General features: G+C 41.2%; 2 protein-coding genes across 19 annotated transcripts in view; one reads left to right on the top strand and one right to left on the bottom strand.

The window, feature by feature from the left end:
- nac (GDP-fucose transporter nac) overlaps positions 1–27,990 on the bottom strand; it is a 67,828-nt gene that overhangs the window by 19,089 nt on the left and 20,749 nt on the right. The window lies entirely within an intron of this gene.
- On the top strand, positions 20,637–27,934 carry LOC111244372 (alpha-tocopherol transfer protein-like). Of its 18 annotated transcripts, XM_022791413.2 has the most exons (9): positions 20,643–20,920; positions 21,104–21,244; positions 21,962–22,014; positions 23,089–23,374; positions 23,774–23,964; positions 25,618–25,769; positions 26,037–26,116; positions 26,526–26,611; positions 26,988–27,934. In XM_022791413.2, exons 2-8 carry the CDS (start codon positions 21,172–21,174, stop codon positions 26,609–26,611), a joined length of 921 nt encoding a protein of 306 aa, XP_022647148.1. In that variant the 5' UTR covers positions 20,643–20,920; positions 21,104–21,171; the 3' UTR covers positions 26,988–27,934. The 18 variants fall into 18 exon arrangements, 17 of the variants coding, with proteins under 17 accessions (XP_086837766.1, XP_086837762.1, XP_086837761.1 ...); XM_086981636.1 differs by lacking the exon at positions 26,037–26,116 and having other exon boundaries at positions 20,642–20,920; XM_086981640.1 differs by lacking the exons at positions 23,774–23,964; positions 26,037–26,116 and adding an exon at positions 25,431–25,519 and having other exon boundaries at positions 20,637–20,920; positions 23,089–23,201; positions 26,526–27,934.

Here is a 27,990-nt window from a genome sequence, read left to right as displayed (position 1 = left end):
TCACTTGTCGCCATACAACTAGCGTTTGTTAACATCCTTTAGTTCTGGCCTATTTCAAGTTTTTTTTCTATCTTCACCCGGATCCATTTACTAAATGGCTTATGGCTGGCGAGTAGCCGCGCGCAGACATTAACCTAAGTCAACCCGGCTCTACCTAACCTAACCTCAGCAGGTTGACTCAATTCCAATAATCGCGACCGCACTAATCGCTTCCGCTAGATCCATTCGCTAGCTTTCATTAATACAATTTAATAGTGGTCTGTGACCGTCGTCGAACTTACGTCTAGCTCTGCCGTTGTTACTGCGGTAACTGCTGCTGATTCAGTCGCTGACTCCAAATAGGATCGGTGAGTACGCTTATCTTTTCAGTGAGCGGTAACGAGTGTACCTAAAAACAAAACTTAGCAGTTACTTGTACAACGAAAACAAAAGGCCAGAATAAGCGAACTTCGACTGTTCGACATTCTTAATCTGTTCGCCCGTTTTCGGAAGCGTCTTGACCGCAATGTAAATGCGCGATACGAAGCGAGCGGCGGTGCAAGTCCAACGTAATACGTTCCCCGTAGAGGTCAAACGTATGGTGTACACTGAGTGGATGGATCCTGGATCCGCAACCTCTGTTTCGCGGAAACGGGTTTCAGCCTCGCCTAAAGATCTCCGCCATTTAGCCTTTTGGTCTTCAGCTAGCCTATTTGCTCCTGGGCGGAGGCCGTACACCGTCTAGTTGTGGCAATTTTGTTCACATATGTAACTTCAATTTTATAGGCGCATGACAAGCCTGTCATAAACCAGTTAGGTGGCGGTCTTGGATATATATATATATTATATACATACATTCGAATAGAAACAAAGCAAGATCCTGGTTTAAGTTCGTCTGCCACCAAAATTGGCTGAAGCGGCCAGTGGTCAGCAGGTCTGATCGGAGGATGTCTGACCGCAAAAGTAATTGTCAGATAAGCAAGCAGGGTACCGAAACAGAAAAGGCGCGGCGCGTCACTTCTTGATTAGTCACAAATGCATTTAACGAGGTTAAAAGGGCTCAGGTGTGTGCTTCGGTCGGGGACTTGTGGGGTTTTTTTGGACGCATGAATTCATTCTGCGCGGTATGTTTTTGGGTTAGCGTCATTGCGCTGTCATGAATCAGAACGAGTGGAACAGAAACAATGGAGCGTCAATGACGTCTGGGCAGAAACGCCCACTTCGCTTTTGTTCAGATCGGATTTGATCAGGTGGCTGCGAGTATTCAAGCAACATTTAATAAGTTTAAGAGATTGTATTAAAAAGTACGTTTATTCATAAGGAGACAGACGATCACTCATAATATAGTCGATTGGGGAAAGCATTTTGTGAGACGCATAGGTGCATTACCAATAGACTATTCTTTTCGAAAAATACTGTCACAAGCTTATTTGTACGCTTCATTCGATATCCGATATTTCATATGAAGTATATATATATGCTCATGAGGTAGCGTACGCACACCATTTTTACCTTTTCAAGGGAATATCGATGTTTTTTTTTTACTTGTTTGTTTTATTTTTTTTTTTTTTATCAAAATAGGTTGATTTTCCTTACCTTGAGGTCCTTTTTCACATAGCTCTATGTTAGGAACAATGCTACGAGGAGGGAGGGATGGATGGATGGATGTATGTAAAATTAATCATTAGTCACTGTCAGTCATTACTGTTTACGTTGAAAAAACAGCGAACGGCAATGAAACTTACCGCATCGCATCACCGGCATTATGGGCCACTGGAGTGATGGCTAATCATGCCAGCTTTCAGCCTTTATGTAAATAGAGCTTCAATTGAATAGTAATTTGTGCTAATGTCAAGCAACTTTTAACATAGTCCTAATCGATCATCCCAATAGTACCACCTCGTGGACTTGAAACGGGCGCCGGTTCAATTCCACTTGGGATCTATGGGTATCTGGGGGAAAAACCTAATCCCCCTACATGTATATATAGGCCCAACGTAATATCACTCGGACAGTGTTGGACGGAAGGCTTGACTTTAAAGCTGCTTGATACGACCTATCGAATACCTACCTACTGTATATTCCCTAAGTGTAAGGTTGCATTCCCCACAGGTTATAGGCGATTGCTCTACGGACTTGTTTTGCGCCTCGACATTGATGATCTGAGCTCGTATGTGCCCGTAACAAACAAAAGCAACTCCGAACTTATTTTGATTGTGGGCGTTTTTCGGTGGGTGGTAGTAGTATACGCAAGAACAGGCAGGCACACAGGTTAACAACGAAGATGCGACCTGAAGATATCTGAGGTGCGTTTCAGGTCTACTAAGGTTCAGAGTCGGGGGTTGGGGCGAGGGTAAGGTTTTCAGCCACAGACGGATCACCCTTCACATCGATATCGCGATAACGTGGCCACTCGCTGCGATCGAGCGATAATCAATGCAATCGTCGCACCCCCTTCCGCTGGAACGCGAGGAATGTTTGTGTGAGTGACGTTTGTACTGGTGAAGGCCGTACAAGATCGAGCTGATCTGTTATCGGTGAAAAACAGATGAACTTTTTGACGTGTATTAAACTATCAGTTGAACGCGGACGAGGCTTATTGAAGGTCAAGCAGCTTGTTCCGAATAAAAACAACCAAACTATATAACATTATTATGCGGAGAACAAAATCGATGTGCAGTAATTTATCTACTTATACTTTATTTATAAAATATTGAAATGATTGTCAATTCAAATTCCCTATTGTCGTTCAGCTCTGTTGCAGATTGATTAGCCCTAGGCTTGATAAGCAGCGTATCATTAAGACTAGGTCAAATGGAGCATGGAAGAGGCGCATTACGGAAGGCAACTTGATATTACCAAAAAATTTAATGACGTGTTGCTCTTGGAGAGGTGTTCTCTTGGATGTCTTTCTTAATACTAGTATTGCGCATGTTTTTCTGTTTTTGTTAAATTTAATAAAAGCTCATTCCTAGAAAAAAACAAGCCTGTCTACTAAAGATAATTCACTTGGTTTCTTATGACGTACAATTCGGCTGATAGAAAAACGTTATTAACGGGAGAAGGATGTACACATGGGAACGGTATTATCTTATTTGCAATTTTGTCTTTATAACGTTGCCTTCCGGATCGTGCTGTGTAGGTCTGAATAACCGAAAACAGAAGATCTAGAATATGAGCCCAGTAAAAACGGACTGTACATCCAAGGTTAGTCGATGTGAGTCTAGTCGAAAAAACTCATCAATTCTGAGAACCGTCACGCGACGGAACAACTTCGAACGGTCGTTTGCCTGACCGTTCTGAACATCGTCTGGGGAGTTAAGAAGCTTTCTGTTTTTACCGCTGGAGCAGTTGCAATAGGATGAGCTTTTCGGCAGTTATACCTGTCTCTATGGTTCGATCACGCAGAGAATTGCCACCAACGAGAGCAATCATAACTCGAACGTACAACAGTCTTGAGGCAATTTGAATTTCTACCCTGAACAAATAGAATGTGCGATTAGCGTACTTTAGGAGGAGCCGTAGAGGTTACACTTAACCTTTCCCCAACCTATCCTGGTATTTTTTCCTTGTCCAGCCTAAATTTAAGCAAGCAGCTTATACAATTAATTAAAGTTAATTTGCAAGCACTGCGCGAACGGCCCACTCCGCAGAACATTTTTCACGATCTTCATATGTGTTAAGTATGGTTGTATTTATAACTGTGTGTTACAACCGATCAATACGGGAAAGCAAGTATTAATTAATAATTTATTAGCCTTTAGTAAAACAAGCTATACCGTTATATAGTTCATTTGTACATTCATAGCTTAAACAGTCCCGTAGGAGGATCGAGTGCGGACCCATTATCATTCGGACGAATCTTTTCAATAGATCAGTCAGAAGCTTTTAGAGAGATATGCAAAACTGATTATATATCTGCCAATGAAAGATCCACCAGTAGAGATGTGTGATGACAGGGGCGGCAGTGCAGGCCTCTTGAAATTTGTCCGGCCAGATAGCTAACAGCGGTTCCCAGTCTAAACCCCGGTAAGTGAACGTTAACCTTAGCAGGTAGACATCACGAAATCGTGGCAAAACATGGCCGAAGAAGTGTCAAATCGTACGGCGACGGTGATTGACGTGGTATATTATTGTTACAGGTTGACACGGCACTTTTTGACCTTCGCCAAAGACCTGATGATAAGCTCTCCTTCTCGACGCAGCATAATCGACTACATACTATAGCCATGCTCTGTGAAGTGACGATCATAATAGAACCTGCTCAAATACGATTCATCCCTACTAATTCTGACTGAATTATAACTGAGTTGTGTAAACGTGGTTCAGGAAGGATCTAAATACGAAGGCTTCAGGGCTGTATGGGGTGACCTTAACGTTGAGCAATGTCAGCTAAAGAAATGACTTAACAACAATCCGGATATTCTCTTTATATTAAACATTGCCTAAGCTCGTTTAGAAAGTTTTTATCCGACGGGGGAACGCAAACCCGCTTTTTTGCCCCAGTCGTCGTACAGGTCACTGGAGGCATCAGGCCACTTGGTCGACAAGTCGTGACTGATCAGGTAGACACACCAGAATCATACCAGGATACTGCAGCCTGTAGAGGTTCGTCGAGTTGGGGGCAATCCTCTGATCTTTACGCACTGTCCGCACGTAAGTAGCAGGTAGAATAATTCTTCGAATCGATACGTTTACGAAAAGAGGAACGATAAGTCATTCTATTGGCGGATCTGCACCAGTCAGGTTTCGTTCGCTCAATTCATGTGTTTTTCGTTGACATTTCAGCTTTTAGCAAATGGTGATCAGGCAAGCGTGCACTCCGAATCATGTGGTCGGGAAACGATGCTATCAAGTGAGGTTTTTGTACCCCACAGAATAACCATTCTGTATATGGGACACGGGCAACTCTTCCCCGGTAGATTACATGTGTATGTTAGTAGAGAAAACAACTTTTATAGTTTATATATTTCTCATTGCATTTCTTTTCCCTTACGTTCTCACAGGGTACAGCTTATTATTCCGGATAGTCTAAAAAAGACAAACTAGAAAAAATGTTTTTTGACCACAAAAGCGTAAAGCTTACACATTTTTCGGTATATTTCACAAATCCTTTTGGCTTTAAATAATACACATGTTTATGAGGCATTACCTTGTGGCTTTGCAAATGCTGTTCTTCGTTTTTAAGTGCTGTTTTAAATATTTGACGTTCACAAAGTCAATCACCACCTCGATCAGGCCACTTAAGGTTGAAGTGTAATTTCTTGCCAGAGGCACCTTTTAACCTCATCGGAATGTGGTCGTTTGCGGTCACTGAAGGCGCTCCCAGGTCGCACTGACACCCACTTCCACCCGCTTTAGACGGAAACCAAACGGCTGGGGTTACCTATGCTAATCAATACATAATAGTGAAACTCGTCCGATCTGGCTGGTCTAGTTCATGATTGTCGTGTTGGAAGCATGGCGGGGGAAAGCAGGTTTGTTCGCGCTGAAACCTATTTCGACAGAACACTTAAACAAGCATCGAGTGAATGGTATCAACCGAATCATCGATTATTGATCGTGGGCAACTTGCACTCAGGGGCTAAGGTGTGGCATTCTTTAGTGCGCGGCTCGACAAAATGTATTCCTGGAGGACAAATAATTCGTATAAATGTAGATTTGGCCTTGGTAATTAACAGATGAAAATGTTTGTCTTTTGAAATTTTCGTTTAGTAAATGAATCCTATGCCATCAAGTCATTACTATGCTTTATTGAATCGAACCTATACCTAACCTAGAATGGCGTGATTTGTAGTGTCGGACCTTTCCGGTCGAAGGTATGGATTGGTGAGATACATGCAAAGAGGGCTACACCCCTGCAAGCATTTTCAGGACAGATTTGCGTGTTTATTTCGAAGTGCTTTAGACATTCACAAGTTTCAATCGAATAGCTTCTATAAAGAATTGTTGTGTATACCAGTCGCCAGTTAATGGAGAACCCGTAGTCAGCTTTAATAGGTAGATTCTTTGAAATCTATAACCTCAAGCGTATGCACATTTGAAAACATGCTACTCGATTCTCAAGTGGAGGTAGATGACCTTTGAGAGACCATCAGGCAGTGGTTCTACTTACAAACCACCCGCATAAGGATAGCGTTCATATCTTTATCCGTCCGACGTCTGACTATTTCTTATCTTCAGGTCGCGTCAACAACTTCGGCAGTGGGCATCGACCGCACTCGTGACAGAATTCCTCTCTCTCCTACGCTCTCTTTCTCTCTCTTCTTCTCGCATCTATGGTAGGTGAAGTACCCCGCAAGTCAGCGTGGGGCAACGTCTGCGCAGGTCGCCGCAGGCCAAAGCAACCTGCTTTGCTGAGTGAGGTTTTCGTTGCTGGACTCACTCCGGGTGGCGTATCAGAGGCAACTAAAGCTCTACCGTTGGATTACGACCAGCTGTATGATGCTTACATTCATTTGTAGACGCTCGAACGAAGTCGATGCACAAATATATACACATGAACTCATTGTGCGCACACGCGATGGTGGTCGTGAACGAAATGACGCGATGCCGCCATAGACAGCTTCAACATCGTCGTTGTTGTCATCAACAGCAGCGACATATGTTGCCCAAAAGTTTCAAGCGAAGCTTGGACGTAAAATACGGTCGCAGTGTTTTTAGCATCCAAATTTGTGCCAGCTCCATGAACTATGGATACAATACTCTAACAAAGAAGTTGCCCTCGAAGCCCTCCTCCCCCGCCTGAACTCAAGACCCTTTCTAGGGACGATTTGTCTTTTCCCACTACAGAAGAGCGACATCTGCCTGTATCACGTGGTGCGTATGTTACCCAGACACGCCATGCAGGGTTGGGCTTTGCTTGTATGACAGGCCTAGCCTTCTATTTTTCTCCACACATTCTCTCCTTCCAGTTTGCCGTTTTTCTTTCTGTATCTTTTGCATCGCTTCACATCTTTTCATTTAAATGCGAGTCAGCAATCAACGCCCTTCAGTCCTCAACAAGTCCATATTCTTAGTTTGCCTCCGGTTGTGCCGTCGCCTACAGATGCGCTAGTGCATCCGCAAACCTAGAGCGCGCCCACATTTCACATACATCTTGAGGCTCGAATCGTCACACTGACCCTATGCCCTAGGGCAATACCGCCAACAACCTCGGAACTTTGAAGCATCAGAGCAACCCTGATTCTGTCACCCCTGGCTAAACTCTCGACCTATCCTTCGCTGTTAGTTCACTAACGGCTCCGTTCGTTGATCGCGATGGAATTCCAATCAGCAGGCGAGCGGCGACAAGCAGGCAAGGAGAACAGGACAAGAAGCGGTAGACGAAGACATGATAACGCGACTATTCGGTTGAAGCGACAAGAATTGAATATGCGCCTGCGATTGCTGGTCAGTGGGGGTTGCCCCACTGTTATTGGAGTACTACCCCCGCCTCAAAAGTCCGGAATCTTCGTCCCGTCCTGTCTGCAACGGCTGACGGTCGGCCGTTCTGTCGCGAGGGGTTCAATCAGCTAGGACGATTTGAAAGCAATGCTACTAACGGCAGAGTTGAGGCGGGTGGAAGCTGCTGCAGAAATTTTTCTGATATAAAATGATGCTCCGGGTTGTTATAATGTCTGTTTGAGAAGAAAGACGGTTTCGCTTCTGGTCAATTCGAATTTCGCGGGCTAGTCAGCATCGAAGGCAGGTTTAACTTGAAAGGGTCAGTTTATCCTCATCGAGCTGACCTGTGGGAGGGACCAAGCAGGATTGACCTGGTTTACGTATAAGATCGTCATGTAACTATCTAATACCCACACTAGTTTTGGCCCCTGAGCAACCGTACAAGGCCAAATTTACAGCCTACATCTCAAACATGCCAGTGGGAGGAGGTCTGTAAAATCGACGCTATTCTGTCGGTGTCCGAGACTAATTTTGATAAATTGTGTCGGCAACGACGTTCTACTCGACTCTGTATAGTGAACGATGTAGGTGTTGCGCAACTGGCCTATCAATGGCTACAAGGTCATAGGTACGAATATCGATCTCGTCGAATCAATAATTAGTTGCTTTTCATAAATAGAATTCGTGGCGGCCTCACAAAAGTGACCAATTTGAACTCTGATCCAGTGTCTGAAATGATTTAGCTATTAAAATAAAAATGTAAAAGAAAAAATCAAATGAGTAAAATTCTATGCTCAACAGCCGATGTGAGAAACTGCTCGTCGTAGGACAGTGTTGACCCAAACTCTCGACCCCAGAGTAATTGCCTTTGAAACGAAACTAAGGACAGTCACCGACGAGACACTTTATTGCTTTTTGTCCTCGCTTGAACGGCTAGTGAAGGCCAGCCAGTCAGCTAGTTACTCAATTGGGCTGAATCGAGGCACTTGAGCAAATCACTTTTCGTCATTGACCCTTCGCCTCGCTTAATTCTAATCCCAACATAGAACGTGGTCCCTTTTTGCTAAACGGCCCATTTAGCGTGACGAAGAAACGGCGTCTAAGGACAGTAAAAAAGTTCTCTTCGGAATTATCGTTACGCGGCCAATTCGTGCCAATTAAATGTAAAAGCTTCATCAGAAAGCAACAGCAGCTATCTTAGAGAACGACGGTAATAATCAACCTCGCCTTGCTAGGTGTAACGTCCTTTATGAAGGTAATTTACCAGCGACCTACAAATGGAATAACCTACAAACGAACAGACTAGGACGGGTTCACAGTTGAATAAGACAACAGCGTATATGGACAAACAGTAAAAAAAAAATAAAAGATTTTAGTTACAAGGTCGAACTGTGGGTTCGTAGTGTTAAACAAAAGTTTCGAAATTACTTTTGTTTTCATCACCCAATTATAAGCTTACCGTGTTTCGTCAAAAATACATGCGACTTGTTGGTTCTCATTAAAACTACTATACTACGCTGTACCTAGGAGAACTAGCACTTTAAAACAATAGAAAAACATTGCATGAAGCATATATCCAAGATTCCTAAGTAAACACATTAGGAAAAAAAAGAAAAAAAAATATATATATCAAAGCCAGTATCAAAAACAGACAAAAAGAACAGTTAGACACACTAACGGAGGAAAATGACAAAGGATTACGAATACTGTGAAACAGATTCGGATTGACAGACCAAGTCGCTTCGTCGATCGATTATCTTCTTTAACCCTATTAGCGGCTATCTAAGAACCCAGAATACATCGAAAAAAATCTGTAGATATCTCATAAATTATCTGAAAAGTACGTGAACGTAAAAACTCGAAATATTGTTATACTTTTTATATTTTAGTTTAGGGTTTATATTTTAATATAGTGTCTTTTTTTTAATAGTTTTTACAACTACTTACGTTTAGTGAGCCGAGCAAATATTACTATATCGGGGTTGAACGACGGGGATGTTTAGTGAAGTACATTCATGTATGAATGCTTAGATGTACTTCACTAGGCATCTGTCTTGTTAATTCTTGGAACTTAGTAACTTAGACGAGTAACTTAGACATACGTAAACAAATTATAGCTATATTTTTTCTAGGGAAAATGATGACGAAAATAATCTACGCAGTCCACATCATGTTCTAGTCTCTTCTAACACATCGTTACTCATAAGCACAAACTCACATGATTTCGACAATACTTCCTCTCTACCAAGAGGTATACCACTTCTAACCCGATTAAGTTTATTACTGTCATTTGTATAAGCCTGTATACAACGATGTCTGTCTGATCGCCTGTACCTGAAGGTTCGACTGGGTCACTTCTAACGAGCCCTATGCAAGATTGCCAACCATGTAAGAAGTTAGATCGTTCCGTGTTCTATAGAATGTTCTCCTGAAACTCAAGGGCATACACCCTTGTCTTTCACATACCGTCCTGATCTGTTAGATCTTTAACCTGACACTCCCAGATCATGTAGTGCAGTCATATATACCGCGAGGTCTTATCCTATCAAAAACCGAAAAGCGGACTGCCCCCACAAATAGCTATACAGGCCGAAGACGTGCACAATTTCTGATGACCAAATCAAGTCAATATCTCCCGATTTTTGCGACCGTCTCGGACCGCTCCCCGTTGACTCGCCCATTTGACGCTATCGGCCCCCTACCCTGTAGCATATACAGGTCAACGGGATGTGCCGCCTTGTTCGGCCAACATATAGTCTATCAAAGGTCATTTCTTCGCTAGTGTTTCATGAACACTCCTAGCGTCAACGGTTTCGCCCATCCAGCGCTAAGCGACCACTTTGCTGTACTTCGCGGTACTTTGATCGAACTTCTGTCGCCCTAAGGAACCGTCACGCCTGCCGCAATGCCTGGCCTCGGTTGGCGAACAGCGACTTGAGCGCACCATCGAAACACCTCGATTAATCGTTCATAGTTTTGAGAACGAGCCATTACCTTCAAGACGCCATTGCCATAGACAGTCGTACAACGCGACAGCTGACAGTCTGGCAACAGACATCTCTCGTGCTTTTGCCCTATGAATAAACACATTGCAATTATTCCTATGTGTATGCATGTACACACGCATAGTTCCGCGTATACATCGCGAATCTATTTTCCAGCACTGCAGAAACAGCGCCGGAGACTCAGCGTCAATAACTCAGCCTATAACTCAGCCTGGTACAAGTCAGATACACATGCATTTTTCAACAAATTTCAGTGGTTTTTGGCAAATGACGATAGCACTATGATGGTGCATCATCCGCCTCAGTCTGGTCTGTATGTTCATGAGCTGTCTGTCCCATATAAGAGAGAGAACTCGGCTAAATCGGGAGCAGTAGGTTTGACGTCTCGGTGGCAAGCACGACGCTCACGGCAATGGTATACGAAGCAGGTTTCCATTATAATGTTAGAGCTGTAACATCAGTCGCGGCATGGATGGCTGCAGCGCGAACCTACAGACCTGGGAGTGGTGCGATATTCGCGCGCGACGCACTAGCCGATCCCTATGTCTTTTTCTTGTTGTCGTCATTCGAAGGTCTCTGACTGACTTTCTCTTTCGTCCGGGCACGCGGATGTCTCGGTCACGAAGTTCGTGAGGTCACCTGTCTAACTAAGGGATCAGGGGTTAGCTGTCTTCGTCTGTTCGGCTATGTTTCCCAAACGACGACCAATGGCTGATTCCTGAAGCGAAAGATTCGACCAGTCACTCACTGTTTTTCGCCGTGTCTCAGCACTTTGTGGAGCGCTACTCGCTGTTACTGTTTCGCTTTTGCTATCGCCTACTAGCGACCGCGATGATTCGATTGCCCCCGTGTTCGTATTCCATGTCGGCATTGGTACACCATTTTGTGCCAGTCACTGAGTTAACCAAGCTGGCCGGGCTAGGTCAGACGGGGCCACGAATACAGCAGATGCGCACACCCTGATATAGAAGCTTATTCGATTCGATATGTCGGCAGACCATGCTTTAGATCGCACAGACTAAGCGGTCAAGTTTGTTCAATGTTAACTTGTTCCTCCTGATCATTACAACGGTGATGAGGGGGAGTGGCCGCAAGAACGACATGTAGATGACATGACAAGCCGTCGACATGGCAAAGGTATGCGACGGTGAGTGCCTTACGAGCGATACGACCGAGGCGCCCAATAAATGCTGGGGTTGTAGGACACGTCCGTTCTCCTAAGCGGCGCAAAGGCCAGTATCTATATTAAATTTAGCCTGTAGTGGGCGGGAGAATCCGGCTATGAATATCAGGGCCGCTGTAGGACAAAATCGCCGCGGAGCTGTACGTCAAAGCGTTATGAAAGTCTTCGATGTACAAAAAAGACTGCGATCTGGCAGCTAAAACGGTTTCATTGAAGACACTAGAACGCACTTATTTTGTAAAATAAAAGAAGAAGAAGAAAATAAGCGGCAGCGGTGCATTTGTGTTAACGCGTTCTGCAACGCAAACGTTCCAAAGGTTCAAGTTGACCTCCATAGAAATGGAATTATACATACAAATTAAGCATTGGTTAGCAAAATAATAAACAAAATAAAATTGGTCGCCAATAACTTGTTGAATTTTAAAAATGATGAATAAGCGTAATGATTTTGTGACCATGTTACCTTAGATTCAAAACAAAATCATCAACGTAGCATATTGCTTAAGCGATGAAGCCTTTCAGTATGGCGTGTTATTAATTTATTTGACCTTTATTCAACATCTCGTTAGTGGCGAAAACGGAGCTCATGGCGCCTATTAGATTACGTCGTAACTAAGTACTCGATCTACCAAAAGGAGCTTCCCGCTAAAAATAGCTAATTCGTTCAGTTGATTTTAGCTGATATAGTAGTTCTGGTCAAAGACTCCCCATAGTAACGATAATGCTAATCCCAATAATGCTCCAATAATGCTAAGCTATCGTTAGCGGGCAAAGCAGTCCAGAGCAGCTCACGATGGAAAGATCCTCTTGATATCTGCATTCGAAATCTATCCTATGGACGCGTCACAGGATGTTTCAGCTAGACTAAATAAGGCAACTGACTACCAACTTGCGAATATAGTCTCGCATCAACTAGGGCCGACCTCAAAGCCGGATTGCAATAATTTTTTATAAAAAAATACGATTCCCATACGATTAGAATAGTTTCAACAAAAATAGACTGCTCCGCAAAAGCACGAAAAGGTATATCGAGTTCGATGTTTTTCGAAGTACGTGATCGTCCTCGTTCGTCTTACGACCATTTTTACGCGAACCAATCAATATTTTGAACAATTAATTTTTACGCGAACAAACACTATTTTCGTACAATTGCAAAAAAATGATCGAATGAAAATATGATTCATCTTAAAATGCTCGTTATTTAGACATTGATACCTTTTCTTCATGATAATTTATTTGATTTTTCTACGAAACAAGAGTTTGTGAAAAAAAATCGCGTCGAACTAAGACAAATTAACTTGTTAGCTATAGTTCTCAGCAAAGTTTACGTTACTTAAAGTTGCATAAAAATAGTTAGCATACATAACCACAAAAAATACGCCCTTCTAAAATGAATACATTTGGTTTTTGTTTCTATAATATTTGTACACTTAAACATGGCATGTTAATATGTATAAAAGATACGAAGCAAATTTAAGTGTAACTATAGATACTAACGAAAGCCTTATGCAGCCAGCCAAACTACAGAGTAACAAGGCAAAACCACATTTTTCGACTGCACAGCAACGATAACTCACTGAAAGATAAAATGTTTAACATTAGTATTGAAAAAAAAAATTATATATATAATTTTTTTAATATTTTATATATATATATATATATATATATATAATGAAAAAGAAAATTATAATAGCTACAAACGTACTCGTCTTTCAAAAATGAATTTTTTTTTTAATTTATGTTTAAAGAAACATTGTATTGGTTAATTGGTAAGGAGAGGAAATTGCATTTCACGCTGTGGAACTTCCGAAATAAAACTTCCGCAAAAGGATTTTGCCTTATTCGACCTCGTTGATTCAACTTTACTCTTTACAATACTCTTGCGCAGGGTTATGAAAAAAAAAAAGAAAATTGCATTGTGTATTAGGTCACTGTCCAGATGAAGGTGCTCAAATTGAAAAACCCCAATGAGGATCAAATCAACTAACGTCGCTACTATAGTTACCACATGGTGCTACCAGTATATGATGACAATAATGCATTCGTTTCACGCTGAAGCCAACCGTATGAAATAATATTTAATGGCAATACCAGACTTAGTAAAGCCTGACACATTCATCCATTAGACTGGAGTGGCAACGTGTTTCGGGAGACGTGGAATAATTTAATTCATTCGAAGCAACAAATGCTGACCATCGTTGTGCACGATATCTGTGTGCACGCACGTACTTTAAAGCAATGTATTGATATTTGGTTGCTTTTGCATGCCAAGGAAGTTACAAGGCTGTTTTTTTTCTTGCATTTGATACATAAGCTCTACACATAATAAAATGCCACTGTCTGTAGATCCAAGTCATGAGCATAACTTTCAAGATAATTTTTGCTAGATATTTTATCATGGATTGAACCTTGATCGTCTCCACGAAAGTCCTATAACCATTATTTTCAAAGGAAAAGTCTTTGTGTCACTTGCTTGAATACTCGCAATGGACAGTACTTGTCTCAATTTTAACCAGTACGAATTTATAGCTTATTGTGCTGTTTGTCTATAGGTTATTAGAGATATACAGTTATGAAATCAGGGTAAGCAGTATTATTTATCTGCTTTACTCTGAACGGAGACGACTGCCATTTGCCGCCGCGAACACGCGAAACCTACGTGTATACGATCATCAAGTGAAATCGTTCTTATTAGCTAGGGCTCGACATTCGCTAGACAAATAAACTGGCAATAACAGGTGTGAGCCAGCCATCAGCAAGAGCTTATCTGGCAGCGAGGTCACGCGTCATGTCATATATATGATAATGCTATACTGTAAACGATATCGTTTTTTTTGCAATGGCTATAGATGGACGTGCAGCGAGCCACGGCCGTTGCCATTATAAACACAATAGTTGGATGGAGTAGAGTTGATCGCTGGCTTTGAAACGCCGCCTAATGGGTTTAAAATACATTTAGTTAGCGATAACTATCGCTGAGTGACATGGAATCAACCTTTCACACACACACACACATGTCAGATACACAATGTCTTCGTGAGATAAGAATGACCCAGGTTGTAGGTCCACATAAGGACTAATGAACGCGTCAGTATTTACTACGGAAATATACATCGAGAAATCAATTTTGTTTCTCAGAAATGAATATAATTATTTTATATCGTTCGTTAGGGCTTACAGAGCTTTTAGTGTGCAGACAAATTGGTGTTTCTGGCATTTTCTTTCTATTCTGTCGCAAACCAATTCATCCATCAGGGCTGACAAAATAGAAGAGTTCAATTGGTGCCCGTGCTTTGTTGTTGAAAACAAAGCAAGCTTTAATATTCTCATCTTTTGCACAAATGCAGCCCTTCGGATCGTCAGTAGGGGGATGCTAGCAGGACACATCCAAATGCACCCCACCGGGGCAGCAGCTGGTCTCTAGAACCTAGATTAGTCTAATTTGCCACCAATTATTGGAGTTGAGCTTAACCTAGACCCATCGTCAGCCTTTAATGCCGTATTTATAGTGGATAAGATCATTAGTTCAATGTTAAACAATAAGAACCTATTCGGCAGATGTATAATACAGCCTTAACCTGGTGTAGCAGCGTTGTGTCTCTATGCATTCGTTTCTGTGTCTTCCGTTTCTTTTTTATCGGCGGCTGAGGGCAAGTAAAATTATTTAGTGTATCCTATCTGATTATAAAAGATACATGATATATGGAAGATATTTGGATCATTTTTAGTGTGAAGACGCAGTCGGACTTCAACGATATCGATGTAAAATCCATTACTGTTCAGTCAATCAATTTGGAGACTACCACACTCGTGCTATTTGGGCCTTGCGTACTGGGACGGAACTTCAGTCGACAATTTCATCAACTACAATTGCTTGAACGTGAAGGACACCTACATCAAATCTCAAATATATTGTCCTTATGCAATATAATTCTGAGATATTTACATCATTCGCAAACGGCATCGGGGTTCACGATTAAAACCGTTTACAGCAGCAACCTAACGCAGTAGCAGCAGTTTCCTGCGAAGCGACCGATTACCGTAAAACTGTTCATGTTTTTAAACCGAATCGATTATTTAAGCCGAAATTTCTGTTAAAGCTGCCAGTAATCCATATCAGGAACCCGATAAATAATAGCGAAATAAAAAAAAATGTAATAAACCAGGGCGTTTCCCGATACCGTGCAGTTATATAAGCCATGTCATATCTTAGTTCCATTCCTTTTACCCATGACAAAGACCCGTGAAATACTGAAGTGTTGAAATACTGCTGATATATTTGAGTATTCTAAAAGAAAAAGAAAATATAGTTCTCTTAGCACAACATTTTCCTCGAGAAGATAAATGGTTGGCTGCTGTTCAATTACCCACTTTTTTCGCCTTCTTCGATGTAAGAGCTGTATCTTATCGAAGATATTACTCCCCCTGGACGAATTTTCTGCCTATTAGGAAACTTCACTTTACCTAAAAGTGAACCTATATACACTACTACCTAAGCGGTATAGTCTTGAAACAATCTAATTGTCTGATTGACGACCCGTACGGTATCTCTGAGTAGTCGAAAAACACCACTTGGTAAAAAAAGTATGTGGTCTATCAGACGTAGATTTCCCAGTTCAAATAGCTCATCCTTGTACAGACCCTGTTGGCTATAACAATGGTATTGTAGCATGCCTTATAATGCTGATCGCTCTCCAAACGCTCTTAATTTCAATAGAAATATCTACAGAACAGAAGAATGGCCCTAGACGAAAGCAGTTTCCAACGAAATCGTTGGATCCATCGAAATAATTGGCTGAGTATAAGAACAATCGAACGCAGAACAGAAACGGTGCGTAGCAACTTAAGCCCCACTTCAGACGTGCTTATTCATAAACGCGCATTGTGTGTTTTGTCCTTGGAGTTGATGTTTCCTTACAGGCCCGTAGACGAGAGCATTAGAAACTTCTCACCAATAAATCGCACATTTTTCTACAGCGTTCTTACCGCTTGATTTCGCGATGCTCCCCAATCGATGCTGTTAGAAGAACCCAAAAAAAAAGGCTTCAGCTGCTCAGAGGACCTGATGAGTCCTAACAGGGGCACCATCGTCCTTCTGCTTGAATGTTGTGTGTTAAAACAGGATTTCAGTACATCTCTCACTGGAAACTTCAGTGTCTTATGTTCATCGGTAGTAACCTTCAATGACATGCCTATGCACAAGATAACGAAGTGTGATAGCCTTGTGAATGACAACTATGAGAGGGTAGCTGTGATTCGCAAATATTTTGTGCCACGTTAGTGCCTGTTTGTGTCGATGAGTGACATGTTTTCGCGTTTCAGCCATTTAAATAGTAAATTCCATTTTCTCTTTGACGTACTTATAGGTATGAGATGTAATCTTGTGCGATTCTAGGTAACTGCATAGACCACGTCAGTATCGAAGAAGTTCACAACGGTAACGCCGATCTTATTTCGACGTAGAACGACAGAGGGGACTTTCCTTTGTACTAAATTTAAGCTTTCCAATCGAGTGGGAAATAATCAAGCAGACCTCATGGAACAGTTTCAAATAGAAAACTGACTGAGTGAGATATCCAGCAGTTGTCGAGCCTTCAAAATAGACCCTTGTCAAATACGTGTCTGGACTCTTCGCTGTGAGGTCTTGACTGATTCCCTATTGGCCAACATCGACTCGGAAGAAAGCGTCTTTTCCATGTTTGATAGCCCCAAGCGTTTCTGCCATAGATAGATACCCGAACTCTACGTAATGGCAAGCATTTGACATCTTATGCTTATTATTAAGGTCATTTTTATTCCTATTCAACTTTGGTCTTGCTAATCAATATAATGGCGATGCGATTTCAGCATTACCACAATCCAGCCAACGCAACACACGCACAAAAGTTAGCCTGGCCCAATCGAGAACTAGGGAGCTAGCCGTCTAATCAACTATGCTCGACAGCGATACCGGATGAAAGACTCGGTTCATAGAGGCTAGCCCAGGATATTAATATAGCGTACCAAGCGTTCGTACGTTCACTAAAGCTACAGTTGTATGATGCCATGATAAACATGCGTATGCCACGCACATGGCGGGCCTTTGCACGGCAAGCTCCCAATTCCACACTTAGAACTAAAAGGACTGGCACAAAATTGTAATTGTGCATTGATAACATTACTGATAAAAGTTGTCTTCATCGGTCCGGGAAGACCAATTGGACTAATCATATCGAAATGGATCGCTCTTGAATTATTTATGCCGCTTATTTATAGTCAGAGCAAAACCAGCCAATGTTGTAGACAATTAGCAACGGAAGACTTTGCATAGTCAAAGGTATTGACCAAGAGGATTGTAGGCCATCTACAACTCTTCCGAGGCTACACAGATTTGCAAACTGTCATGAGTCCAAAAGATTTGAAACCTGTTTTCCGCAAAAGCATCCTCGCCATACGACCTATTTCTATGCATGACCCTTAATACGCTCGCTCATTGTTACTTGCGTAAAAGTCGGACTGAACCTGAAATTCCCACAAGGAAAATGATCTGATCTAACCAAGCTGGCAGCCTTAACGCCTGATTTATATTCATGGTGATAAACTCGTATGAAGGAAGAGCGTAGCTCATACATATAACATTTACTGACAATAATTAGATTCCTTATTTTGCGCTCCAAACTGATTTTGCTACATAGATAATAAGGTCGCTTAATTAGCATTATTCATGATTGAAGTCTAGAGAAGTGAGGCACGCTTCACTCGTCAGAATGCATCTAAAAATAGTACCGCCTGTTAGACACCAGAGGATAGAGAAACCACATACATGATACGTAACACAGACAATATTATTAGAGCGTACGAGATTTCACTAGCAGGTATCGAAGCGATCTAAATGTTCGGGGATACGGGAAAAAAAGGGGTTTACATTAGAAACAAGACCAATTTATAATTAGGTAAAAAAAAATAGTAGAGAAAATGTGAACTCGCGTTTAAAATGATAACTGTATCATAACTAAACTTTTTCATGTATCTTGACCTAAACAAGGTTGGCTTAGGCTGCTGGACCTAGCTATTATAGTTAAGCGCCTTGTGATACGGAATTGATATTTTGTCAATTCTAACCGGCCTTCGATATCCTTGGTACTTTAATACCTGCTACTTTTAGCTAGTACGGGCAGTTGAAACAAAATTAACCTTCGCTCCGTATAAATACGATAGCGTATGATAGTATCAGCAGCGTCTACTAGCTGCTTCAATATCGTTGGTTGAGTTGTTAACATGTCCGAATCAACAAGAGGACGTGACGCTTTGAACACTTGTAACGTGTCTATCCTGTCACGTCCAAGTCAGTGCTATCTCTCTATAGAAACAACAACGATAATGTTAATATTCTATTAGAATAGGTGATAAATATATTACAGTCGCTTAATTGAACGTTATATTATTATTAGTGTGCTTTGTTATTTAACATCATGAAAATTTTTCTGTTCACAGTCTATTTTCTCCACTGTTTAGATATGGGGACATGCATCTAGGCCCGGTTGGACCTTGTCCGACAATGTTGAGGCTTCGTTAAAAATTTCGTAGTTTTTAATTTTTTTTAATTTTTAATTTAAAATGTAAGAATATTACTCTGACCTAGTTTTGTACTCAGCGCTAAATCTTGAAGAAACAAATGGTCTTCGATAATCTCGTGACTGCTAGAATCACTGAGGCCCAACGGCGGACCCTTCAACGGTACTTCAGCTGTACTCTGAACATTGACAGAATCGGACAGCGACCCTTAATTATGCTAAATGTCTGGCCCCAAATTTTTCAACCTGTCTACGAAATTTTATAAGAATAGCTATATTTTGAACTATTTGTGCTCTGCAAAAAAACCGGCACCCCTTAATGCCAATTGTTGGGGATGTCCTTTTCAATAGGCCCTGTGAACAGAATCAATTCGAGGTAGTCATTAGGCAGAATTAGGTAGACACGTTTCTCTGGAGGGTATAATAAAATCAACATACACAAAGCTACGAATGTCATGCCTGTCAAAGTAAGACGAAATTTGATTTAATTTTTAGTGACAAATTGAAAAAGGTCGCCTATATCGAAATAAGAAAGTTAGCAATACCATTTTCCTTTCTAGATATTAACTTTTAGAATAGTGCTATAATCGTTGCACTGTAAAATTGGTCGATTGGAGGTGCTGAGGTCAGAGTTATCAATAAGATAATGATTAAAGGAAACAAACTTGTGCTGAATATTTATCGACCGATTGGACTTAATCCTAATTTGTTGCCTTCCTCCTTCTCTTTGAAACAGTTGAACGGGTTGTTAACTCTTATGTGGGTCCTCCGTGTCAAATAGTCTGACCATAAACCATAAAAACTTACTTCCATCTCGGATAACTACGCTATCGAGAGGCAGCTGTTTTTAGCACCAAATGCTTGCTGACCTCTACTTCTCCACATTTACAAATCCTTGTTATTACATCTGAGTTTGAAAAGAGCATTGACAGAATATGCATATAGAGCACATCCAGCAATCATCTGAACGTCACTTGGAAAATCATGATCAATTATGATTGATGTCTGACAATGACGGGCAATTCTCCATTAAACAGGTTCATCGCTACACGACAACAAGCGTCTGTTTAGTGCATTTAGCTTTATACTGTTATTGTACTTTTGCACGCCACTGTCTTCGCTGACGTAAACATTCATATACGTATATACACAACTACGTACAAATCGCTTATCGGTAAGACGATATGCAGCGCTGTCGACCGCACCGGAACCACCGAACCGTTCCCAAGAAACATTCTAGGTACGGGGAAATAGCTGCGATCGTAATGATGCTCTCGAGCTTTTCTAGTCTAAGAGATTGGCTCTCTGCATGGTCAAATGGTCTTTCGACCCTTACATCATGGTCTTAACGAACGTTGTTCTAGGCCTCTAACGGAGCAACGACTACTTGACGGGTGAGGAGGCTCGTGGCGTTGTTAGCGCCTCGTTGATTGCCCGAAGCAGTGCGAGATGGCTATAGCGTACTACCACGAAAGGGAGGACCAACAAAAATGGGCGAGGAGAACGAAAAATGTTGGGTCGCACATTGCGGCGTGCGCGGCGACTATGCCGTATCGGACACAGTGGGTTTCTCTGCATCTCCGGCGGACGGCCACTCTTTCCCGTCGCGTCTACAAAAAAAAACCTTGAGCATCGGAGCATCAGAGCGAAGACTGCTCTTGAAAGAGGACTCATGTTAGAATAAAAACCGAACTGTTCAGTGCGTTAAATCGCTTCACCTAAAAGACCGTAGGATTGAGGACCCACCACACGATTCGAGAAAGTGCTGTAGGTTGATGTAAGTGCTTACGGGTGAAGTTCGTACGAAATGGTTGGTAAGTTGTTTGACAGTTTTGTGACTAATTGAATTATTTATGAAAAACGAATGAACGTATTATCGCTCAACTGATTACTTAGTACGGACATGATTATAGGATAAATGTTGTTCTGTAGACAATCTGCGAATTGGTTCACATGACAACAAGGTTGGATGCTAATGTGGATTAGGACTGTTACAGACCTGGTTTAAAGCTGATTCATTTAGTCTACCCGTATGACGCGGTAGGCAGCGATGAAGACGCATTGAATGACTGATGCTGAAATCGATCCTCGATGTCGGAAAGGCTCATACAAGCAAGATACTCTCATCGCCCGGAGAAGTAATTAGCCTCACTTCTTACGGCATTTGACAATAAATAATGTTTCTTCGTATTTCCATAGTTCCCTTACTACCGACGCTGTCCAGCCTTGATAATCGAAAGCCAAGTACTTCATGAGGTCACGACACAAGACCACATGCTTCGTTTTTTACGCCAATGATGCCTCTGTCCAACCTTTAGCAAAAGCTGAATTATCTAAAGGAAAAAAGTAATTTCATATAAAATCTATAACATCACTAGCTCTTGCTAACCCAACAAAGTTAATAACACGATCACGCATCACACGGTCTATGCAACTTTTATTAACACGAGGTATCTAGAAAGTGCTCGTTAGCGCTGTTGAATCTCGTCCGCCATATCGATTAATTCCCTATTGACGTATTGGAAGTTATATTGGTTAAGTGGTACCTTCAAGATGCCAATCGGCGGCCTTCCGATATTCCAGAATTTAAGTTTCGTACACTAACTACTCTATGAAAATTGCCTCCAAATCTTCCATGTGTAGGAGTGCGCGGACATGTAAAGGGCCAGTTTAATTTTGAATTGTGTGACGGGATCAATCCAAATAGTTATTATCTATTATTTAACCAACTTTCTATCATTCATATACCATCACTCTTAACAACATTGTCGCACCGAAATGAAGAAATTAAAATTGATATAAGTTGCATGATAATATGAACTACAGAGTGTGAGGTTAGTTTTTGATTTTTTCAGCTATGGACGACTGGCAGGCCCTGGCACTTGAATTGCATGGTGAAACTGAAGAGGTAAGAAGCATGTTGGAAGGTTATTGCTTGGATACTACAATCATTAATCAACAGCGATCAGACCAATATAGGATTTCAGTTACTTGCAATCTGTACGAGGTTTTGAAATGCTCTCACGTCCCTAGCGCACTTGAAACCTATTTAAAAAAATTAGCGAGCCCATATGCGACCAAATCATGCGTATACTAAGCTTATATGGATATTTCGCTTCCAGTTTATGGCGGACGTCTGTTCCTGACGACATTATGTGTTCACCATCTGAAAAACAGGCTTCACCACAACAGTCCATTTGTCCTATCACCTCTAATAAGGACTGGAAAGCATGTCCGGAAAAGTTACATTTCTTTAAGACAGATCCCTATACTCGTTTCTTGCTTTGTTGAATGAACCTAGTTTTGCCTTTAATAGCAACGAAAGGGGTATCAGGAACGGCCTACTTTTCGAATTCAGCAAATTCAAATGTTCCATAAAGTACGCATGTGCCCCCCCCCGCCCCCCCCCGACACAACAAGTATTACATGAAAGTAAAACCTTGGCAAAGCATGACCGCGTTACACAGGCCATATTACAAGGTTCACCTTGAAATATGCGCAAAGTTCCTTAAATTGCAACGAATAGAAATAGATCATCACTTACTTGGTGACATTATCGGCGTATATGTTAGTGACTGTCAATGACGGTCATTTCGAACGAAGCTATGATCAAGCCAAAAAACGATTCACTATGAGAACAAATGTCTATTAGAATAAAATTCCATAGAAAAAAATCCATGAGCACTATAAATTTATGCCACATATGTAATAAGTAAAATAGTTTTTACCGTTTGCCGTAGCAGGGCAGATGCCCCACATCTAAAACACGCGATTGATAATTTTCATTTAAGGGAACATTTCGTATCAGAGGCGAAACGACGGTTCGAATTGTATTACCATTTTTAGATAAAAGCTTATTTTATTTCTATTAAGAACCTAGTAAGATGATTACCAAGTTGCCGTGATAAAAAAATCAAGCCTGATATTATATATTATCCGAACTGACTTTACTACCTGGGTTATCTGTGTGCTGATATTTCAGGAACTCCGTAATGCAATCAATGCATTGAAGGAAAACATCGCCGAAAAGGGCCTGAAAAATATCGTGTACGAGAAAGACGACGATTTCCTAGCACGGTTCATTCGCACAAGCAAGTATGACGTTGCAAAAGCTTTTAGAATGCTTAACGGTTACTACCTCAATCGGGCCAGTTTGCCTCATAAGGTTGCCCCACGGGGCAAAGGACCAAAAGACACCGAATTCTATGTGCCGCTGAAGAGTATTATGATTCTGGATCGAAAAAATTGGGACGGTTCTTCCGTGCTTAGTATGTAGTTGTCAACGTTCATAAATTAGCAGGGAATAAAGTGGTGTCAGGAATATTTTCATTAGGAGATGTATCCATATATATATATGCATATATGCAGCAAGATGTATCTACGCACGCCTTGTGTAGAAATGCTTGAATTATATGATCTAATTATCTGCGTGTTCCACTAATGATATCGTAAACTGTGCTGAATATTGATTTTTGCACTCACCGCAAACCGTTTTCATTCAACGGCTTTATTATGTTGCTTAGAGAATCATGGGAGTTTGAGTTCCTCCCAAGGAGGCTTCTGTCCTTAAATTCATAATTATATAAATGAGTTTAGAAACACTGTCTGCTTAATCAGTATCATTAATGCAGGAAATTTCTGTTGTTTTCCAACGCCGCACGCGTCAGTATTTCGACAGGGTGACTGGGACAAGATCAATACAAAGGCTGTATTAGCGGATATGCTCTTTTTTGGTTTCTATGTTGTGGAAGCAGCTATGCGAGATCCAATAGTCCAGCTTCAGGGCCTCACCGTTGTCTTTGATTGTTCCGGCTTCGGTATAAGACATTTACCGTTCTGTGACATGGCGGTGTTCAGGGTAAGCATGTCCACTGCCGTGGCTCGAACTCTTGCTAGACCATTGATTCGTACACATATTTCTGTTTAAAAGTGCATGCTTAGTACGCTCACCCGATCAACTTGTTTGATTTCTATATACCTATATATTTTCACACATATATACATACACATATATATTTTCTCATGATAGTCTAGCTCAAGCCAGCATTCGAATACATAAAGCCTCAACAAACAGAGCTTTGATCTGATCTGATCTGAGGTTGTTGAAAACCAGAGGTTAAGACAAAAAAATTCGAATCAAGCAAAAGGTTATACCTCCATAACCTTCGTTCGTATTTTTGCGAGTATCAATTTCCCAATGTAAATTTACCTATGCTTAATATTAATCATTATATTTTGTCCTGTATTGGGGCTGTGGGTATCCACGCGGGTGGTAAAAATCGTTGGCCGATAAAATCACTTATATGAATTGGGTTAAAATTATAGAACCCTTTGGTAGTAAATTTGTGCGTGTCTACTTTTTAGCGTTTGTTACAACTCGCTAAAATTCTCCCATATAGCGGTTCAACTGTCATGCTTTCATGGTAGTACATATCAGATATTCAATTGAGTCGTACATTTATATCGATAGTGGAAGTAAATTTTACTCTAAATATATTAGTGCTTTTATAAGAAGCGAACAATCAGTGTGGGGTACACATTTTTCATTTGAAAGACTTCCATTGTTTGTCCAGCGTACGCAGATCTACTTTTGTTGTTGCCCATCACTTATCGCTACCATTTAGACTTCTGAATCAACTGAATTGAAACCAACCTTCAGACATACGTGGCTCCTAAGGACCAGCCGATAGGCTGCGTGATTCTTGCTAAATCGTAATTTTGACCTTTAAAACGTTGATGAACGCATGGAAAATTGCCCGAATCGCGGCCGTCCCGAACGAATTTACCAGTATTATAATTAGTATAATAGTCGATTGCTACGTCTTGACAAATGCTTCGCGAAAATTGCTCTTTTGCTTATTTGATAGCCGATGAAAGTCTGTCGCATTTTAGTGGAGAATATAAGAGCGCTTTCGTTGTGCGTCCTGTGATCGCTGATGTGAATTCCATAAATAGAATTACATGTACCTTTACAAGTTTTTATAGGTAGACCTGTATTATTGGCAGTTTACCTTTTAATCTTTATCTGAATGCCTTAGGTCGGATGCTGCCACAAGTAGATCTTTAGGCAGCTGGTTCCCAGTGCGAAATGAAGCATCTCCATGCTCGGTTTTGAACATAGGTTTCGTTCCCTGTCCTTAAGTCTATTCTTAAATCTATTCTGTATGCACGCTTGTCAACTTTAGTGGTTTTTTTATACCAAAAAACAACGATATTACAGGTACAGTACAGGTACAAGCGAGCTCTCCAGGTAAAGTTTGAATTTTTTCCGCGTGCAATCGTTTATCTACAACGACCAAAATAAGAACATTATTTCCATTAAAGTAACGCTTTTCCAACTATGGGAGAAATGCCACGCTGCCACAGTGGAGGGCGACCTCGCTATACCGATGGCACCACGAGTACTTTGAAAGGTAAAAATTAAGAAAAAATGTTATTATTTTTGATACTAACCATAGTATGTGTAATGTCAAACTAACGTATGAATCGTTATTGTGACCCCCCGATGCAGTATCTGCTCAGTTGCGTCAATGGCTCATACCCTATGCGACTTCGGGCAATCCACGTGCTTTCATGTCCCGCGGCGTTCAGATTCGTGCTAAACCTCTTCAGGAATTTCCTAACGCCCAAGATGCGGGCGCGGTTACATGTCCACTCCTCGAGGTGACTACTTTCTTTTCATTCTTTTACCTAGCCATAAAGTCAGCGCTTATGTGCACCTAGTATAGGAAAATACTGAATGCTTCGAATCGTTGCCCCCAAACATTCAGAAGGGAACGGTCAGGCAAAAAAAAAAGTCAAGCAGACATATTTATATCATTTCAACTGACTTAACCGTTCTATATGCCTAACTACGTTCACTATACGAGCTACAAGCCTTTTTCGTATGTCGCTAACCCGTTGTTTACTGACGTTTTTCGTTTTGTTTAGTGCTAATCTCGATAAGTATATCGACGGTTCCATTCTTCCCGAAGAATATTCATCTACTTCGACTAGTGGCCCATTTTCAAGTAAACCCACATTCGATAAAATGTCACAATACCATGATTGGTTTGTGACTCGAAGTTACTATGGAGTCCAAACAGACAATGCTGCCAAGTAGTCGTCTACCTTGTTGTCATTGAAGATCATTGACATTTTACCAGCTCATCTTACCAAATCGATAGCTAAATGCCATGAATGAAACTTAGCACTCCCTCTGGCACAGCACCATCGTAACTGTTTGGGTTTGCGCGTTATTTGTTCTTTTCGATGGCAGAACTCAGCTGAGGACATGCATACACTGTACTGCGTATATTTAGAGATTAGCTTGTTCATAATCCTCTGACCGTGTCTGGAATGATAATGTGTATAAACATATCCTACACCTAGAGAAAACTCTTCGATAAGTACTGACAATGTATCTATTTATTTGGAAAGGTACGCGCATCGCCAATCCACTGAAGAGATCTTCGCTGAAATATAGAGCTATGGATTATCGATGTAGCACACGGACGGTCTTTTAGGTATAGTACAGTCTATTTTAAAACGGCATGTACTTTGCGGATCTGTTGATTGTTTCACGTTTTTTTTTTTTTGGCCACAGCTTCATTTGGTAACCAATCTAGAGAGCTAGCGATGCTACAAGCTGGCCCGACAGTAAATGGAACAAGTGTTCTTTTCTAAAAGTTCTACATGTTTTTACTTGGTGTACATGGCTTTTTTCTGGTTATAAAAACATTTCTAAAACCACAACCCCGGCTGTACGCGAATGTGGAAAGCTTCAGGCAAATAAACGACGTAGCCACTTTCTTTAGGTTGTATTTGGGCTAGTCTGGCGTTTCGCTTACGCTTCATAACAAATGACCGACTCGAAAATACTAATCCACACATGGTTTTCAGTGGTCCGCTTTTGACCAAGACGGAGTTATGTTAAGGCGGTCGTCTGACAGCCTGATCATCGGACCCAATACAAATCTGGACTAGGAAGCTTGGACGAGCTTCTTTTCGACTAGAAATGCTCAATCAACCTTTCCGGGCTGAATGATGCGCTCATGCTGTAGTGCTAGTGCATTACGGCGACACCACAATTGATACCTCGAGCTTTATGCTTGGTGCTCAAGCTGTTAAGTATTGCTTCCGGTCGGTTCCAAAGTTAGACCACTTTATATATATGGTCCTACGCGTATCATTCCATCGTATATGCAGTAATATTTCATATAGTTATTACTGAACTATGTAGTCAATACCTACTAACACTTAACAAAGTGAATATACTCATTTTCATTATTACTGATTAAAAAAGAAGTTGAACATGTACTTATTCTTATAAACGCGCACAGAGGTCCCGCTAACTTCGCATAAACATTCATTCTCAAGAGAAAAAATACAGCTGCTCTTGTAGATTTTTCTGGAAGCATATTTTCCCATTACATAAACAATAGGTACAATTGAACTGCTACTACCATATATGAGAGATACATAAGTTTCACACATCGGCGACCGAAACGCTATAAAATGACCTAAAGGTCGAGATACCTTCTATGTGACGAAGAAAGAGATTCGGTGAGTGAAAACAAGGTGAGAAGCCCGTTAATAGGGCGACGCGCCTCAGCACTCAAGAAAAACAAATCAATTAAATTCTGATAGAACAGCTGAAACGATAGGAACGTCGTTTATTCAAGCAAATTTTGTCGTACATTAGTGGGGGCCAAGGGCCCACCCGCACATATATATATATAACTGCTTATTATTTTTTGCCCTTATACAACTGTAAGTTTATTTCGACTAGAATCGTTTATATGCTTTATTCATATAATTTTCCAAATAAATGGTCTCATTCCACGGTTGCGGTTGACTATTGTTTTATACGATAAACTAAAATACTTAGAAAACAGTGCCACAT

Source organism: Varroa destructor, unplaced genomic scaffold (assembly GCF_002443255.2).
Source record: "Varroa destructor unplaced genomic scaffold, Vdes_3.0 BEIS01000002.1, whole genome shotgun sequence".
Taxonomy (NCBI): Eukaryota; Metazoa; Arthropoda; class Arachnida; order Mesostigmata; family Varroidae; genus Varroa; species Varroa destructor.
The sequence above is the reverse complement of the archived record's forward strand: the minus strand, read 5'-3'. Positions and strand labels throughout refer to the sequence as shown.

What these genes read in the sequence shown, in the direction of transcription:
- LOC111244372 (XM_022791411.2), top strand. Translation starts at nt 21,172, where the DNA reads ATGACTGATGCTGAAATCGATCCTCGATGTCGGAAAGGCTCATACAAG. An exon ending in TACTCTCATCGCCCGGAGAA is followed by an intron (nt 21,245 to 21,961) that starts GTAATTAGCCTC and finishes TGATTTTTTCAG; the next exon opens with CTATGGACGACTGGCAGGCC. An exon ending in GTGACATGGCGGTGTTCAGG is followed by an intron (nt 23,965 to 25,617) that starts GTAAGCATGTCC and finishes CCCCCGATGCAG; the next exon opens with TATCTGCTCAGTTGCGTCAA.